Here is a 19,847-nt window from a genome sequence, read left to right on the forward strand (position 1 = left end):
GCACAACTGTGCGAATCCGAATGAAAGTTCATATGTGCGTTGACCTTTGTCAAGACTATATTCGCAGTGTGAAGGTAAATTATATTAGTGGAGCTGTTTTGAGGATAAAGGAAGTCTTCTAAAAGATTGAGACAACTTAATAATATAAGCATATCCCCATGCAACGGACGTTTTGACATATAATGTAACATTATATGTCAAAACGTCCGTTGCATGTGGTATATTATGTACCGTGTACATTTCTCCACATCCTTACACGAGCATCTTACTTATGCAATGGTCGTTTGTTTATATCTGACCCAAATGCAATCAAAAATTAGTGTTCAAAATTTCTAACAAAAATCAAATTAGAAAAATATACTGTATTGGCTATATGCAATCAATTTAAATAAAATAATCAGATGTTTACCATGTAGATTTCATATGAAGTAGGTGTTAGATAAGTCACCATCCCTTGTTTCTGTTTAACATATCCATTTTCATTATTTCTTTTAAAGCTAAAGGTTTCTTTTATAATATTACGCTAAATATTTTTAATATACATATATAAAGAAAAGGTTTAAAATGTGCAGAAACGAGATTTAATAGTTTGTGGCTACGGTGGGGTTTGATCTCACGGCCTAAATCCGAGAGTAATTACTACTCCCGTCCACTGAGGCGAACAAGAGTCATAAAATATTGTATTTAAAGACGTACCCCTGGTTAGTTGTACATCCTTATTAATCAGGATACCGGTCTACTTAGTAAAAACTGGTATTTGCACATCAACATCTCCCTAATACAAGTGTATGTTGCGATAAACATCAGATGCGTTGAAATAGATACCAGTGACAACCTCTTTGGATGCGTCGGTATTGGACAATCACTACAGGTGCGTCATTATAGATCATATACCTTGGGCAAACCTTGTCGGTCCTATTTAGTCAGAATATCGGACCATAATGATAATCAATATACAGACAGATGAAGTGCATAAATACAAGTACTCCTTTTTGGTTTACATCACTACCGTCAAATTATCACAGGAACTCATTTGAATGGTTAAAATAGCTCTTTAATTAATATTGCGACGTCACAATAATCGTATAACGCTTACATAACGTCAGAGTACGTTCGAGAAATCGTAGAAATGAATATTACATCGTACTCGTAGATTAACAATGGAGGAGCTAGGCCAGGCCCTATGCAATGGGATCTTCTTCAGTCAAAGCAGGTATATAGCACCAGTACAAAGCATTAATATGGATGAAAAAGTTGTTTCTTTTACCTTGTTAAAGAGCTTTTTATGTATTTCTGAATAGAAAATAAATGTATTTCTGAATAGAGATGTCTCGTCTGTGAGTTTCACTTCTCAAGATTGTACGGTTGAGAAGAAGATACCGACTGAAAGCGGACGTCCGTATTTATATAGCCTTCGGAGTGCCAATGGCAACGGCTTTGACCAATGAAAAATCCCGCCTTAAGACTAGTTACTGTGATACGCCCAAATTAATATTTAACAATAAAAACAATATAAGTGAATTACATTTCAGGCTCGAGTACTACATGCACTGCTTAAAAGAAAAGCCACATAATTATACATGATATACATTATGAAATAAAATACTGACAAAAACGTAGTGATACATGCAGACGAAATTTGTTACGCTTACAATATATAGAACATACATAGTAAAATGTTAAAATTAATATGAAATACTTTGTTTAAGCATAAATATGAATCACCAAAAGTTTCATTCATAACAAAGATACATTCACAAAAAGCCGGACCCTAAAATGTAGAAGTAGTCCAAAGTTCTGTGTCCGCCATTTTTAAATACCGCAAACGGGACAAGGCAGCATCGTCAGAAATGTTCCAATACGTCTGTAGATAGTCAAGATGTGGTAAAAATCTCTTCCTGTACGTGTCCGAGAGTAATTAATATATTCACTAAAAGAACCATCTGCCTCCTTGACTGATTATCGCAAAAGTTACGTATCCTAATGTAGAGTACTCTCTCACAAGGAGAAATGTCAACAATGATGTCATTCTAATTAAAGAAATTATGAAGAATCTTTGTAGGAAACAGTCCACTTGTAGGAAAGTTACTTAAGTATGACGTACATAAACACTTTAAATATTGAAAACAGTCCTTGTATTAAGTTAAATTACACTAGTTCAACAGTTACTTGTATGTTAAATGTTTATTTGTCACATAATTTCATGACGTTCATTTTGTAAAAGAGAATTCCATTACAATATCAATGAACTTAAGTCGACAAAGAGGACTTAACTGTGGCGATATTTATGCCACACAATCTCTAGTTTCATTTATTTCCATCCGGAAGGTCTGAGACCCATGCGACAACAGCTCAAAAATAAAGTGACTAAATGTATCAGAATTATATTTCCTAATGGCATGTGACATTTTATCATGATTATAATTCTTTTGCAGTTATGTCGGTATATTTCTATAACATACAGTGTACCAAAGTAAGCAAGTTTGAAATATTAAAATTAGTTTTGAACAGATGCGTTTTACTCCAAGGTAAAAAATCTCCTATAGCCTCCATTCGGGTAGGGTGCAGTTGTGAATCCTAGCATGCAATCTGCCATTGATTAGATTTGAATTTCTAACAATGCTGTGAAATTATTTTTTACTTTTTTTGTATTATTGCTACGTATGTAATCTTAACATGTGTGAATGATTACAACAAGTGTCTTTATACCTTTATTGTTTTGCTGATTTTGTCAGATATCTTTAAAAGTCTCTTTAGATATCTAGAATTTTGACGCTCTAAACGTCTGCAAGTTTTTCAATGTAGATAAATGTTGCAAATATCGGAAACTATCTATACAAATATAACACCCGTCAAAACAAAAGTAGTTCCTAGATACACGTGAAAGTTATATTATTTTTTTAATGTTAGGTATTAATACACTTGCAACACCCGTCAAAATAAAAGGTGTCCGTCTCTGTGTCTGCTACATACTTGGCTTTGTTGACATTGCCAATGTGTGATTTTATAACAACGGCTGTGTGTGCTTCATTCTCCTGTTGACACGTGCACCCAGTACATCCAGCCACCGATCTGCAATATAAAATGTTTCTTTTTATATATATGCTTGTGAGATAGTGTTGCTGTTCTGTTTTTTTTTTCCACTGGCACCAGACTTGAAAGAAAGTATCAATAATGTATGGTAATATGTAAACATGTTAAACTCTATATTCATGATCGGGGAAAATACTAGCTTTTAGCAAATTTCACAGTTTAAGGACATGTCACGGCTGAGATATTCTCGCATTATTGTAATACACAATTATTGGTATTAAAATGTTATTTCCAATATATCTGTTTATTAGATAAATCCACAATATCTATGTGAAAATAACGGATGTGTTTAGTCTAACTGCAACGCAGGGAATGGCCCTGATTAGTGACAGGTGATTAAAACAATAGAAATTCTTATGATATTTGGAGTCAGTTGTAAGCTACAGCATAGAAAAGCATTAGCAAACTTTTAACTGGGTCGTCGTACGGCTGTCTAATGTTGTCATTAGTTTTTACGATCTATCAAAATGATTTTATCTCTCCATTCTGCATATGTATGCATTGTTTTTGTAAGTATCTTGTTAGGACGTGTTACTTACTATACAATCCACATCAATATTTGTGCTTGAAATTGTTTAATTGTGCTGACTGAATTTACATAACAATTTCTATTGTTATGTATTTGGGGAACCAAAATTGGATCTTAAGATATAAGAATAGTTCCTTTCTGATGGATAAAGAAAAACTTTAGGGTGAATCATAACATAGAACTGACTTTTTTTGACATTCACTGGAAATTCAAAACGTGGTATCACCTTAATAAGTTAATTTTGTATGAAAGCCAGTCTCCAGCCTTTCATAATGCTGAAAGAATTTTTAAAATCAGACCACTACTGAAAAAGATATGGCAGCTTGAAATTTAAGAAAATGGCTGATCATGGAGGCAGCCATTTTAGTGTGTTGATGACGTCATTTACACACTACTGAATTATTTATTTAGCAAATGACCTCTTATACAGATTAAATTCATATGTTTCTTGGGTGTAAGATGTAAAACGTGGTAACTTTTTTCATTATAGCTGGAAAAAAGAAGAGAAATTGTTTTATAGAAATAAGTAAATACAGTTCAAATATGTATCTAGAAATTAAATAATTCCGCCATTTTGTTTTTTGCTGCCATGGAAACAAAATGGCCGCCATTTTTATCAAATATTTAAATGGCCATAACTTTCTCATTTTTAAGCCGATTTTGAAAATTCTTTCACTTCTTTAAATGGTTTAAGTAATCCTGACAGATAGAATTAACGTTAGAACAACATCGCCTTGCCCTTTAAAAGAGGAGATCGTGGAATGGGTGTTATGAATATTCAAGAAGTAAATCTTTTACAATTCACTGTTTCCCAAACTTACACATTGCAAAGAAAGCCCACGTAATTGATGTATCTAATTTTAGAAAGATCGTCATTTACAACAATTATAGGTCATAAGATGACCTATCACCTTTTAATGACAGAGGAAGACCAGAGGTCCGAATGTTATATCAGGTACGAGTAGGCACATGGGTAGAACCATCCTCACATGAAAAAAATCTACAACCGAGGCGGGGTTTCGAACCTACGGCGGTGAAAAACAAGTTATTCAGAGTCAGCAAAACTGAACAACTCGCTCACGGTGGACCCTCTTTTGCTCAAACATCGTAGTCCATAAGAGTTTTTTATTGTTAAGCTGCGTGTGGACATGTAGGCGAAACGTAAAACAAACAAAAAAGAGATTTTGCATTATTTACAGTTACACAACAAGAATAAAAGTGGTTTAAAATAGCGACTTGAGCACAATTCAAAGTAAACAATCAGTAGAGACCGTACGAGTAACCATAGCTCTTCGCATACTTTGATTTTTCAAACTAAAGTGATTTTGACAAATGCACCGGTTACGATAAACAAGAGCTGTCCGTAAGACAGCCAAGCTCGACTATTCGAAATATTGTCCCAGAAGCAGGGAAATATTACCCAAAAAGGTTAAATATCAAAAGAGTTTTAAGTTCAAAAGGGGGCATAATTTGACCAAAATGCATATCAGTTATGGGACTTGCTGCTATCAACTAGTTTTATAACCCCGAAGGCACATGTGAAGTTTCAATTCAATATCTGCATTAGTTTTGGAGATAGAAACTCGCATGTAAAACTTTAACCAGAATTTTCAAAGTCCAAAAGGGGGCATAATTTGCCAAAAATACATGCCAGAGTTGTGGGACTTGACCCAAAGAGGTTGGTAATTGATCTAGAAAAAGAAAAAATAAGTTTCAAATTTATATGCCTTTTAGTAATTGCTGTATGTACTTACACGCAAAACTTTAACCAGGATTTTCTAAGTCCAAAAAGGGGAATAATTTGCTCAAAATACATGTAAGAGTTATGGGACTTGATCCAGTGAGGTAAGTAATTGATCTAGAAAAATAAAAAATAAGTTTCAAATCTATATGCCTTTTAGTAATAGCTGTATGTACTTGCACGTAAAACTTTAACCAGAATTTGCTAAGTCCAAAAGGGGGCATAATTTGGCCAAAATGAAGGCCAGAGTTATGGGACTTGCTGCTATCAACTAGTTTTATAATCCCGAAGACACATATGAAGTTTCAAATCAATATCTGCATTAGTTTTGGAGATAGTAACTTGCATGTAAAACTTTAACCAAAATTTTCTAAGTCTAAAAGGGGGCATAATTTGCTCAAAATACATGTCAGAGTTATGGGACTTGACCCAGTGAGATTGGTAATTGATCTAGAAAAAGAAAAAATAAGTTTCAAATCTATATGCCTTTTAGAAATAGCTGTATGTACTTGCACGCAAAACTTTAACCAGAATTTTCTAAGTCCAAAAGGGGGCATAATTTGACCAAAATGAAGGTCTGAGTTATGGGACTTGCTGCTATCAACTAGTTTTATAACATCGAAGACACGTGTGAAGTTTCAAATCAATATCTGCATTAGTTTTGGAGATAGTAACTTGCATGTAAAACTTTAATCAAAATTTTCTAAGTCCAAAAGGGGGCATAATTTGCTCAAAATACATGTCAGAGCTATATGCCCTTAATTAATGGCTGTATGTACTTGCATGCAAAAACTTAACCAAGGTGTGACGCCGACGCCGACGCCAGGGTGAGTAGAATAGCTAGACTATTCTTCGAATAGTCGAGCTAAAAATGTAAACAAAAGACTCCGTCCATAATCTTTGAAATGTATGAATGACACTCGATTTTAGTCATAATACTGATTGACAGTGAATGCTAATGACTCCATGTGTTGCAGAAAGGTATTTAGTTTGTAACTGTAATTTCCCATCAATTGAAATCCTCTCAAAACTGGTAAAATAATTACTTATATTTGGACAAAGCTCACGGTCTTTTCCTTTCGACAGCTGCTAGAAGGGCAAATATAAAAGATTCAGTGTAAGTTACATCTCACTGGTACTACCAGTTAGTAAGTTCATACTCTGAACAACACGTCAGAGAAATTTGGGCAGATTTGACCGATAATGACGTTGGCAGCATTAGATTATATTTTTTCTTTACACGAAAATTGTCGTTAGGTAACAAAGCGGATACGCCGATAATCCGGAGTCACTGATTATTGTTCAGTTCACGCAATGTAATCCAGGCAATTAAACTGATCAGATATTAGCTGCTGTTGTTATAGGGAAGTGGTAGAGTGTCTGCCTTAGGTGTGAGAGGTCCTGGGTTCGAGTCCCAGTTAGAGCTTCACTATCTGCATTCTGCTAAAGCATAGTTTTGCTGTTAATAGACTGTTCCAGATGTTCTAATTTTTTAGCACACAGTATCATGGATCATTATTTAGCAATCGAGATCAAAGTTGAATGTTAAATCAAATGCACCCAATTAGTAAATATTCTCTATATTATGTCCCTTTGATGTTTATGCTCTCCATGTTCGAGAAGAGTTACATTTCCTTGAAATTTTTCTTTAACGTGAAAATATTAAATGCTCATAACTCCACACTTCTGGTTAAAATAGTGTCTATATTTCTGTTTTTGAGAAATATATGTACATTTGTCTTCATTTCAAAGCTTTTTAACTTCAAACCTATGATTTGAAAAACTTCGGTACTATCTCTACAATCAGTTACAAGTATTCAATATGTATAGCACCTTTTGTCAAACCAAAGAACTAGTATTTGGAAAGGTGGGTATAACTTCATATATTTATAAGAATCATGGAATGGAATGCATTTTGGCATTTAACCTGCTTACCAGTCACTTATAAACTCATCCTGGGTGGGCTAAAAGTGTGGTAGGATGATCCAGCGTCCCAAGTATGTTGTCCATCGTAAGGGAGCTGCTACAACTATTAGTTTATACTAATTTATTTTAGCTCGATTGTGATGAAAGCTTCAAGCTTATTGTAACCACTTTCGAGTCTGAACTTTCGGAACTAAATTGGATGCCTTACCTGAACCTGTTAAATTTTCAAAAAAAGTTCTTCCCATGAGAAAAACCAAATGTGTCATATATCTCCTAAATACGATGGAATCATTTCATTTCGCAAGTATGAAATTCCGTGGTTTAAACCAAATATGCTACTTCGTGGGGATATAAAGTATGCATTTTCATACATTTGAGATCAAATGATAAGGAACATCACTTGTTCGTGAGAATTTAATTTCTTGGATTTACGAATCCATGAAATCCATCACGAAAATTTAGTCCCCCATGACCATTAACGTATTTTTACAGTATCCCCATTTGCTTCTGATTCATTTATAAACAATAACGTTATCATCTAATTTCCAACTGGTTAAGCGAAAATCACTAATGTTTAAGACCATCGTTTTGGTATTCTGTTTTTTATTTGGAATGACCTGCCTTGGAACATGTGTTCCCTCGTTGAATTAAGTCTTTTTCTTCTTTTTCTTATAACTATTATTATCGTAAGCACCAGCAGCAGCAGTAGAGGTATCAAATGCCTATTTTTCACTGAAATATCTTATCTTGAGATATCCGTTCAAATATTTTAAATATACTTACTACATAGATTAATTGTGTATACCAAGCAAAGAGGACGTAGAATAAGTCCAGGTTAAGTACATATTCCTGGGTACCTGGTCAATCCGACAAGAACTTTGTAGCTCAAATTTAGTTGATTTTTGCCTGTTGATTATATGCGTCGTTTATAAAGCTTACCTTTACATTTCAACATTGTTTCTTTTCTGTCTTGCTTTTTGCGAAAAAAGTATCGGCATCGGTTTTTCGTACTTACTTGCATTGATGTTCAGCAAAAAATTGTTTGGCATCTTTAAGCTGCAAGAGGATACGGCGATCGCCAAGGATATTGTTTTTCTGGTTAGGAAACGAGAACTTAACTGTCCTGCAAAACAACCAGAAAATAATTTCTTAGAGACCTCTGCGGGACCTGGACCTGCGACCTCCTGTTTTTAGGTCTCAACTTTATCGTGCATATGCAGTAAAGGAGAAGGTTCACTTTTGCCCAAAAATGGACTAATAACTGAACGTCTCTAAATGAAGCTGACTCCAAGTTTTATTTCATCAAGAAGTATTGTTTTATGAGTGTGCAATGATTTTACAACTGATTCATTATCAAAGAAAATATCTGGCCCCGTGTTCACAAAACATTTTCCGTCTCAGCTGAGTTTGATAATGAAATTTTACTTCTCATTTATATTTAAATAGCATGGTTAAGACTAAATTTTATGTTAATAACTATTTTAATGTGACTATTCAGTATTAATGGTCAGTCTCATTTGGAATTTAAGCTTGAAGTTTTAGTAAAAATGATATTAAAAGTTTCAAACTCAAACTCAGATGAGACCAAAAAATGCTTTGTGAACACGGGGCCTGATGTTAATGAAAATACATTTAAAATTATGGGAAACCTTCAGCTTTTAATAGAATTTTTAAACAAATCTGAAATTTTCAATATGAGCACAGCTGTCGATCACAATAAAAAAATGACCATAAATTAAGTGAAAAAGCTGGACATATGGTCAAAATATTTCTGTGGTCCTTGAATGTGCTCATAACTAACAACATTCCTATGTGATCAGATATGGCAAAAATGCTTATTTTCTCCATCATCTGTGATTTCAGCGATAGTCAATGACATGTTTTGAACAAAATAATAAATCTGTTTCTAAAAACATAAATTCACTGTAGAAGATAAACGTTCTGGAAACAAACAATGTATCATTTTTTCAATTATCAACAATTTGATAAATTTCCAAAATGGTGTAGGACATATAAGGCTTAAGCGAATCTTGACCTTTAATATAAATGCAAACGGCGCTTTAGAAATTATACAAAATAACTTACGACTGACAACACCCATGTAATACTCCACCGCCCGCTTGTCTCCTTCGTCTGGCAGGAAATTCACCTCCAAAACAATTAAACGCACACGTTTCGTTTAAAGGTGCCGTAACGTTTAGAACTGTAAACCTATTTTCAATTCCTTCCAAAAACGTTTGCTCAAAGATTTGCTGTTCTTCATCGGTCCTAAAGTAACTAGGGTACGCCTTCATAATATTTTCACTTGTCAACTCGGCCTTCTCTTCTTCCCTGGAATCAATATTCATTTTTAGTATTATAATATTAAAAACGCAATCAAATGCAACTTGGCATTGTAGGTTTTGAATTTCTAACACAAGCAAATAACATCATGTTTTTAGGTTATTGGAATTCTTTCAATTTCCTATTGTAAAAAATCAAGCAAACTCAAAATTTTGAAGAACAGTTTTTCACGTTTTACTGGTTTTTTTCCACGGCAATGTTGCAATTACGCATACTAAGATATCCTGAAAGTTTAACAACAATCTATCAAGAAATAAAGCCAAAATTTAAATTCTAAAAATATCTTGGTGTCCAAAATGTCTGAAATTAACAATATAAATTACCCCAGCATTTGGTTAGCTGATACCACATTATTGCCGAAAGCCGAATCAATGTGCCAAAACATGCTAAAGTAAGTGTTAAATGTAGGATAGAGGCATCCATCTTTATTAACTTACGTATGTATGGGTTATAATTCGATAAACGTGAAGAAGTCGGCTTGGCGCCAAATATTTCATTTTGCACAATAACCAAAACCTGGCTTGAACCTGTTTGATAATAAGTGATACATTAGATTTTAGTCATGATTGATCGATGAGCTTGCTTTTCTTTCTGGTTTCAAGTTTAAAATTGTCCTTGATTCCAAAACTGAAAACAAAACAAACAAAAAAAAAACAACTTTAAAGTCGGTATGTTTTCTTAATATTACCACATAGTGTATATGAAATATTACCTTGTTTCTCTCCAGATTAGCACGCCTACCAGAATCGCTATGACTACAGAGAGCACAATAACTAGAGCAACCTGAAAAAAGTTACTATAAACAGAATATAACAGAACAGAAAGTCTGTTCTGGTAACTAAATACAATTATTTAAACATGTGTTTGCGAAACACCACTTAAATTTGTAAACTGACCACCTGGCATAAAGACAACAGATTTCAATTCAAAATTCGACATTTTCATAAAGACCGCTTGCACATAAGAATCTCTTCTTGTGTTCCCCAGGAAAGACATTTTATGAAGGTCTAAATATATTTTCAAAATGTACATGCACCTATCTTTAATAACATCTGCAATTGTTTCCCCGACTCCTTTATAATATTGCCGGCGTGTTTTATGTTGGACACAGCAGCCTATTCCAGTTCAAGAAGTTACATGGTTGTTTAGCGTGACCTATACGCAAAAGAATGTTAGTAAGTTTAGTTGGATGACAGAGGGGTCGGGCTCGCAACCCCTGGTTTCTTAGCAAGTCATCTTACAACTGGACCACTGAGTCCACTATAAACAATATAATATTACTGTCTAACGTGGTAATATCAAATGCAGCCATTTGGTAACCTTAATATGCATTAAGCTTTGCAGTATAGTCCACAGTTTTGCTGGCAAGCATGCATGCACACGCACGAGCCTATTGCGTTTATCCACACCCCATTAAAAACCGTAAAGATAGAAAAGGTATTTTGTACTTACAAGAACCCTCTGGCTATTGCAATATCCCATATTGTTTTACTGAAAGCTGAAAACATAATATCTATTTACACTTAAATTTGTATAAAAGTTACTAACACTACGACTTAATGTAACCTTTATTTAAATAAAAACAAATATTTTGATCAAACCGTTTCTATGTAGTGTGTTATTCCTAATAGCTTTGTGTATGTATAATCTAAAGATGTCGGAGTTCGAAAATGCATATAAAATGAACCCGGTGGTTCGATCTTTAAATCTACGAAAATCCTGGTGTTTACTGACGGAGGTAGCGAAAGAAAACCAGACCGTTCGGAGGTGTTTCAGCCTTCATTTTTCAATCATAATTTGCTTTTAAATTTTTTTTATTTAAATGTGATGCTGTGTACATTGAAAGTCCCACTTTATGCAATATGTTTCGTGTTGCGATGTGTTTAATTTTTGTTTGTTTAACGTCGCACCCACAGCATATTTACAGGTATATATATTTTTCACCTACAAGTATTCTAAATTTATTGTGTTTTTCTTTGTAAATATAGTTCATGTTACGACTTTCTTTGAAAATTTCACATGTTCTACTCCATGCATTGTTAAATATTTTGGCTATAAATGTATGTGTTTAATTAAGAAATAATAAATATGTCCCTATATTTTATCAGTTAATAAAATATGGGCAGGAGTCCGGATGCGTAATAATTAAATCACGAGTGCGTAACTGATAAAATTATTGGAACATACTGGTACTGATGATAAACCCGAACAGAAAATAAGGTTTTTTACCTGTAACTTTTTTATTTCTGAAAACTGTAATCAATGGTCGGTATCAAAATAATGCTTAACCTTTGCTGAAAACTTTACATAATTCAAATTTATATTTAGTAAGCAAACTCACATGAAGTGAGGCCCTGAAAGGGGTATGTAAAATGGGCACTATACGAACGTTGACTGATGATAAATTCGAACACTTTGTCATTTACAAACTTTTCTTGGTAGATCTATTATTATATTGAAACTTTCCCCAAAAAGCTGCAACAGTCATTCCCGATCAAGTAATGAAAAGTAACCAAATGTCAGACCTTCATGTTTCGACAGTGAGCATGCGCAGAAAAAAACCCCTCTTCCCCAGTAATTTTGGATAAATATTTTTTATACAAATAAATGTTAGATCTAGTCATTTATTTATACAGAATATTTAGATCTACCAATTTTGTTTTTGTTTACACCAGTTGGTGTTTTAAGTGGAAACTATTAGATGGTGTGTTCAATTTTATAAATAACCGATTGCAATCGAATATTTCCAAGGTGGTCGACTTTATCATCTGCCCGGGTTTATCATCAGTACCAGTATTTATTATTTCGATTCTAACCACGCAAATTCTTCGCATTTTACAGGACTTCATTCATTCGGTTGGTCATATGCTATTATAAAAACCTCCCCACGAATGGAAATTTAGTGTTGCTTAAAACGGAATTTTCAGTAAATTTTAATTAAAGTATTAAGTAGTTATTGCTGTGAAAACGTTATTTTCAATAACATTTAAGGTGGGATATAGAAATAGAAGTAAATACTTCATTCAAAATTTATATATGCAGTTTCTAAAAATAGTACACGTCACCTACATGATGGCACTGAAACATACACGCCAGAACATTGCTGCATATAAACACGTAAACACTTGAGTCTGGAAGATTGGAACATGAATTATAATTTATTTAATGTCAAAGTAGAATCTAGTTGACATTTGTGGGGCCTACAACGCAGAAATTGTAAACTACGCACACGACCAGATATAGATCTAGATGCACCGATGTTGAAGTTGAAACATACCGGGCTGAAACATTTTTTACGGTAAAAATAGAAACAAATAAATTCATCATTTAGAAATTGTTTGTTTCAGAAAATTCGATGTACTTTTTATTACTACTACTTAGCACTATTTAGTCTGCATGTAGAATCTCACAGTCATGTTACAATCGTAGGATGGAATGGAACAGCTATATTTTATCGTAGAATCATGTATAGGCAACTCCGCTATATGTTTATATATCAACTGCTGCGGATCGTGTTAGAATGCCAAATAAATGATATGTTATGTTATGTTATGTTATATAGCGATATTCCAGTGTTAAATGGTGGAGGACAATCCCAGGTGCAACTCCAGCCATTGTTTCGGGTACTGGCAGTCAACTCAACTACCCACCTTCTGGAAGCCAGCTGGATGGCTTCCTCACATGAAATATTTTTTCATCGCAATCAAGGTTTCGAACCCACAGCGGTGAGGGGCAAGTGATCTGAAGCTGATGATCTTAACTATAATTATGACCTTATTTTCAATTCGCAGTTTAATGATATTACGTAAGCACGTCAAATATTTCGAACGCACTGAACTGGTTTTTTTACACGATCAGTGGTCATTGTTGAGTGACTGAGCATATTTAGTTGCATCATTTTAATATTTTACTTGATATAGTAAACACTATAACACAACAATTGCTTTATGGTTTAATAAATAATTGCATATGTATGCGTGCTTTCCGAACTGTCAGTAAGTTTGTATCAAATGCGCAACTGCTACAAAATAATTAAAAAGCAACAACTTCGAGATAATTTCATTATTACATAAAAAAGTGTGAACGAGTCATTGTTACGCAGACGTTCTGAAGTCACAGAAATACTGTATAAAAGTTTATGTTGATATGAAATTAAGCGCACGTAGGCGCATCAAAAACCAACCGCCCTACACACACACACTCGAGGTAAAGTTCCGTTTTCTGATTTCCAAACAAGAGCAGTAACTGTTAACAATATAAACCAATGCCATGGAGTTATGATCATTTAAGTTTGATTTTTTTTTAAAAAAGGTGCAAGCAGCACATATGACATGCAAGCTGCACGAGTATTCATTTTAAATAGAATGATTAGAAACTAAAGTATAATTCATTATATGACTTACCTGTCTTTAAAGGTCTTACGTAAGTCTACAACCAACAACACGGTAGTGTCCAAATAAAGTCAATGAGTGTTTAGTCGAATAAAATAATGGAAATGTGAATAAAAAGCAAAATATTAAAATTGAAATTTAATAATCAAAATTTGAATGAAGTCAAATGAACAGTGGTATTTTGAATGAGTTTACATCGTTTTAAAACCCAAGTCGATCCGCTTAAACATTAAACTGAAAGCAAAAACGAGAGAATTTCAAAATAAACTGACATTAACATATTTTGGTTCGATTTTAGATTTATCTCGTGAGAAAGTTAGTGGGCGCATCTGTTTTAATGCAAATCTGCAAAACTGCAACATGACTCAGGACTGAAAACCTTGATAAAATGTCGGCTTGTCTACCTGGAAATCGCTGGTATGAACCATGGTGACACTACCATGTACTTCGTTGTATGACACGCAAAATATATACATTAACACTAAATCAATTGCATTACCACTCAACCAACACCAGGAGATCAGAATGTTTCATGTATATACTGCATATAATCCAGGGTGGACTTAATGGTCCATAGGTAACACTGTCTGTCTACGCTGCCAGCGCTTCTCCAAAGAAAAATTACTTGCATTAGGATAGGAGTGCCGGGTATTGGTTCTTTGAACCTTGTACGCTAAACCGTGAAAGCTTCTGGAATCAGTACGTCTTCTGTATATTGCACTATACTCACTATAAAATTACCAGCAGCTTCTAAAGAAGTAGCTGCGAAATTTTCAGAAAAAGCTCTACTAAAACATCTGTTACACGTGTTTGAGGCATTAAATGCTCAAAGACTCTCTTGCTGAAATCTCGAGTCTTAGTACACAACAATCAAAACTAAAAATAGCATAGATCGCAATATTTAAATACCAGGGCGGGTGATCACGTGACTTTTGTTTATGATCACATTGTGTCCACTTTAATGGCTGCCCCCATGTACAAGAAGGTTATTTGTATTTTTCTGCAATTTCTCATTACATTTGAATATATTTTACTGACCATGTTCCAGCCAACATCTTTCCGGTTCCAACGATGTATCATGTTGCTATATGAGTGTTGCCGTTTTTCCATTTACCTTGCAGAGATTTTCGAAGCGGTGACTTTTCTCTTGAAAACGTGTGGTCACATTGAGTCCCAAATTCCAAAAAATACATTTTATGCATTTCAACAGGTTTATTGTTGGTAGGAATCGACTGAAAATGCACTGCAATCGTGTAGTTTGCTTCTCGTGCGACTTGTAAATGTTAATACCTGTTTTCTACAATGTTTTAGGGATTCATGTCTGAATGGTCACATTGTGTCATGGTCACATTGTGTCCATTAAATTTAGTAAATGGTGTATTCAGCAAGTAATTCCAGTCTTCTACATAAAAGTGAGCCTTTTCAAGTGTTTTAGTGTTGCAATTCATTAAAGGAATAAACGTACTTAATAGGTAATCCAGAAGCACTTTCGAGCTTGTCACAAAACGGCTGAAAGAAAAAATCTTTTTTTTTTTCTAATTATTTTTCTGTAAACTAGTTCCTGTTTTACATCATTGTGGACCTATACTTGACATTTTGTAGCATTTTCAGGGAGGCTTTGTATAGACATGTAAACTTATTCCACATAAGAGTGTAAAATTTTCTTATTTTGTGTTGCTCAACAATCTTGACTAAACTTGTACATTGTAAATTGTACATTGTATTATGAATCTTTTGGTATTATTTTTTAAAATGTGTTAATGCATGACTTACCAAAACTAATAATAAAGTATGCAATACATTACATAATTATCAATCTAATAAACATAATAGTGCTGAAAATAGTGAAATCACTGTGCCATCAATTGTAAAGTTCAACAAGTAATTCTTATTTTTCAGTCACTGCAATACTTAATTGTGATATGTTCAACTAACTTTACTTTTTAAGACTTTAGCGTTGGTAAAAATACACTGCATATATTGATATATACTGTTTTATTGTTCGTGCATTCAAATATGTATTGTCGCCAAAGCATTAATCATATACGTTACCTTCATTTGTTAAAATACTAGGAAGTGAAACAAATGTGAAAATCTTAATTATCTTTATAAGATATTGTAAAGATATTTAAGTCTATTGAAGTTTGAAAATAAAGTATTACTATGACCCATAACAAACAGCATTTATATGATTTTAAATTTTGATAAACCGTATCTTATGGTAACAAAATCCATATACATTACTGAATGATGCCTAAATGATTTCACTTCACAGTCAGCAATCGATTTTTTTTTATTTTCCCTTACAGAAACTGGAGAAATGTCCATACGCATTTCACTAACATGAAATTCTTAGGTAAATGAAATGGCAAAGGAAGAAGAATTTAGACATTGAAACCAGATACGTTACCGATATTTTAAATTCGGAATGTGTTCTGTGCTTTATGGATGCAAAAGTGATAGAATTACTATCACTGAATAGATGCAATAAATGCCAGAAATATTAAGTTTACACGAAAACGACATCTCTTAGTTGTACAGGCAATTTTAGAATTTGATAAATATAAATGCATCATTGGTCAAAATCTTACAACAACTATCACTTTTATAATCTTTCAATCTTGTGAAAAAAATATTTTTCTAGTTTAATACAACTTGTAGTATTGAAAGTATAAAAACTATATGAAGTTAAAGCCTACATAGGCACACTATGCTAGTTGAAAGTACATTTTAAAGCGTATTCATTTAATGGTATTGAAAATTCCAAAACTACATACGTTATTATCAAGCTTTTTTTTATAATAGGGCATTGATTTTGAGTTTCATTTATAAATGAAATAAAACATTTTATTTGTTATATTTAGATTCCTTAAACTAAACTATGGATGCATGCCTTACTTTTTCATTTCTAGCTAAGCTTATATTTACAAAGTTCTTGTGTTTAAGGAAGAAATAAAATTGAAGCCTACATCACGGCTACTAAACGCCTAGCGCCACCACCAAATTGTGGTGATAAGCAAAAGAGCTATCGACATTTCCGTGGTGCAGCTTTCGCCCGTTTCTCTTGTAAACAAGTGAGTAAAATTAATATTTTATCTTATATTTTTATTGATAGAACTTTTTTCGAAAATCGGAGAATGTAGTTCCGTGTAACAACACTTTAACTACAGGTTGGCTGTTATTTCATTAAAATATTTTGCAAATTGTGGTGCCAGGAGCTTTTCTCCCGAATCTGACAGTGACACATTTTTATATCGGCCAGTATTTCGAGCACCATTCCGATGAATAGACAAACTGTAAGAACATACCTGCATATGCAAATGGTGTAGAAATGAATTACACGTATTCCCACACACCAAAGAATGACGAAAAACACAGTAAAAAGAAAAAACACCACTACATTTGAAAGTGGTGGCGCTATCACTCTAGTGGTGGCGCTATACAGTAGTGGTGGCGCTGTTGTGGCTAATATATTCAATTTTAATGTATAATCCCACAGCGGAGCTTTATATGGTTGTTGAAATCGAGGACTTGAATTAATTGTAAAATTTCTGTCTGTTACAATGTAAATACGCGGATCTTTCAATTTACGTGAGCGGTCTAGCGGTGCCACTTGAGATTATCATTTACCTTTGCAATGTGATAAATTTTGTGACTGAAAGATGCTTTGGAAGCATGGACCGAAACCGACAAACATGACAGCAGACTCGGTTTGGTCGTGCATGAATTGAAATGAGATATGTCTCATTCCTCACGTCTTCTAGCAGTAAAATTAAAAGATTACAGTGTCTTTAAAATGATTTTATATTTGAGAGAGAATTTTGGTGAGGACTATTTTTCTAATTCACACGTTAAAACTGATTTATCCTGGACACAAATCTTTGTTTGAGATAAATGTATTGCTACTATTTTTCTTGACTGAATTAAAAGTACATGTTTGTATTTAAGTAGAATATTTAAGGTTAGAAATAATTCTACATTAACATTTTAAACAAAGGAAAATATTTACTTTGACTACAAAAATCCTAAGGGTCTGTGAGTATTTTGTTCTTTTTTTTTTCTTCTTGCGTGTGTGTGTGTGGGGGGGGGGGGGGGGGGTTTAACGTCTTTTTCAACATTTTTTCTGTCATATAAACGACGGTGTCTACTTGTAGCAGTGAGCACAATGACCAACTTTACAGTGCTGCCTCACTGGCATGATATCACGTCGTAGACACGTGGCATGATACCCCACCCAGTCACATTATACTGACACCGCGCTTTCCAGTCCTAGCACTATCCTCTTAATGTTTAGCGCCAAGCGAGGAAGCTACTAGTACCATTTTTTCCGTCTTTGGTATGACGCGGCTGGGGTTCGAACCCACGACTTTCCGTACTCGAAGCGGACGTTCTACCACTAGGCTACCGAGGCGGGTTTTTTTTTGACAGAGAATGTTTCATAAGGGTAAATAACCTATGATCGTGTTTTTCATTCTTTAATAACATATTTCCTTGCAGAAAAATTACCAGTTAGAGAATAATTGGTGTTTGTTTTGTTCCGGATGTGTCAGCAGTTCGTATTATTGAATGCTGTAACAGCGCCACCACTACTGTATAGCGCCATCACTAGAGTTATAGCGCCACCACTTTTAAAAATCCTGGTATATTTCTTCTAACCCGAGATTGTATTATTCATGGTGTGTGCGTGTATAATTATTTATCATTTCTACACCATTTGCATATGCAGGTATGTTCTTACAGTGTGTCTATTCATCAGAATAGTGCTCGAATACTTGCCGATATAAAAGTGTGTCACTGTCAAATTCGGGAGAAAAGTTCCTGGCACCACAATTTGCATAATATTTTAATAAAATTACAGCCAACCTGTAGTTAAAGAGTTGTTACACGGAACTACATTCTCCGATTTTCGAAAAAAGTTCTATCAATGAAAATATAAGATCAAATGTAAAATTTACTCACTTGTTCACAAGTAGAAACGGGCGATAGCTGCACCACGGAAATGTCGATAGCTCTTCTCCTTATCACCACAATTTGGTGGTGGTGCTAGCGTTTAGTAGCCGTGTACATCAAGTTAGGTAAGTTTGACAGCCTGGCATTTAATATAGTAACGTAGATTCTGGATCCTAAACACAAGTAGCAGCTTAAACATCATTATATAGTACTATCAATATCACAATTCAAACTCAGTCATACCTGATGTGAATATGTGCACTACAAATGCGCGCATCAATACTGAGGTATTTTGTAACGTATCTGACACTATTTAAAACAGATTTACTTACTGCATAAACTGTTAATAATTAAAAACGGAACAATTCATGACAGCTAAAGATAAAAATTAATTGCCCTAACGATTGATTTATACAAAGCTTTGGTTACAGATTTCGATATAAAATCCAGTGTAAACGTATCTGATTATTTTAAGAACATTATAAATGGTGTCAATTTGTGCATTTACAGCCATACGTGATGTCGAAGATCTCTCAGTTGGTATCTAGGCTGATCGGCATCTGTGATTACACTATGTTTTATGGAGGTGTCACAAAGATCAGACTCAGATTGTAACAATTTGTTTGAGTTGTACTCCTCGTTTCTGAAACATTTATTACATACCTTTTGGGATTATATGATATTAATTCTATCACGTATGCATTTCTAAAACGCAGAATCATGTGGCATTCTGAATTTAAAATCTCTGTAACATATCTGTTTATCACGTATTTGGTTTCACCCATCTAAATTCTTCTTCCTTTTAGATTCCAAGTACGTAAAGATAAAGCATTTTATGTAAGTGATCAGTGTTCTTCTGCTCACGTAAGGGAAA

The 19,847-nt window shown here is 33.9% G+C and overlaps 1 protein-coding gene across 1 annotated transcript; it reads right to left on the reverse strand.

The window, feature by feature from the left end:
- Nucleotides 1-1,038: 1,038 nt before the first annotated feature.
- LOC123537982 (uncharacterized) lies at nt 1,039-14,223 on the reverse strand. Its single transcript, XM_053530432.1, has 7 exons — nt 14,036-14,223; nt 11,085-11,130; nt 10,345-10,415; nt 9,375-9,620; nt 8,305-8,412; nt 2,974-3,072; nt 1,039-2,030 (listed from the first exon to the last, which is right to left on the reverse strand). The coding sequence occupies exons 2-7, from the start codon at nt 11,112-11,114 to the stop codon at nt 1,931-1,933; spliced, it is 654 nt and encodes a 217-aa protein (XP_053386407.1). The 5' UTR covers nt 11,115-11,130; nt 14,036-14,223; the 3' UTR covers nt 1,039-1,930.
- Between the last annotated feature and the right edge of the window lie 5,624 nt (nt 14,224-19,847).

Source organism: Mercenaria mercenaria, chromosome 18 (genome assembly GCF_021730395.1).
Source record: "Mercenaria mercenaria strain notata chromosome 18, MADL_Memer_1, whole genome shotgun sequence".
Lineage (NCBI taxonomy): Eukaryota > Metazoa > Mollusca > Bivalvia > Venerida > Veneridae > Mercenaria > Mercenaria mercenaria.

Bases quoted from the DNA above. Each gene is read 5' to 3' on its own strand.
- LOC123537982 (XM_053530432.1), bottom strand. From the start codon at position 11,114: ATGGGATATTGCAATAGCCAGAGGGTTCTT. The intron at 10,416-11,084 runs GTAAGTACAAAA...AACTTTTTTCAG, and splicing joins GCAATAGCCAGAGGGTTCTT to GTTGCTCTAGTTATTGTGCT. The intron at 9,621-10,344 runs GTAATATTTCAT...TATTGATTCCAG, and splicing joins CTAATCTGGAGAGAAACAAG to GGAAGAAGAGAAGGCCGAGT.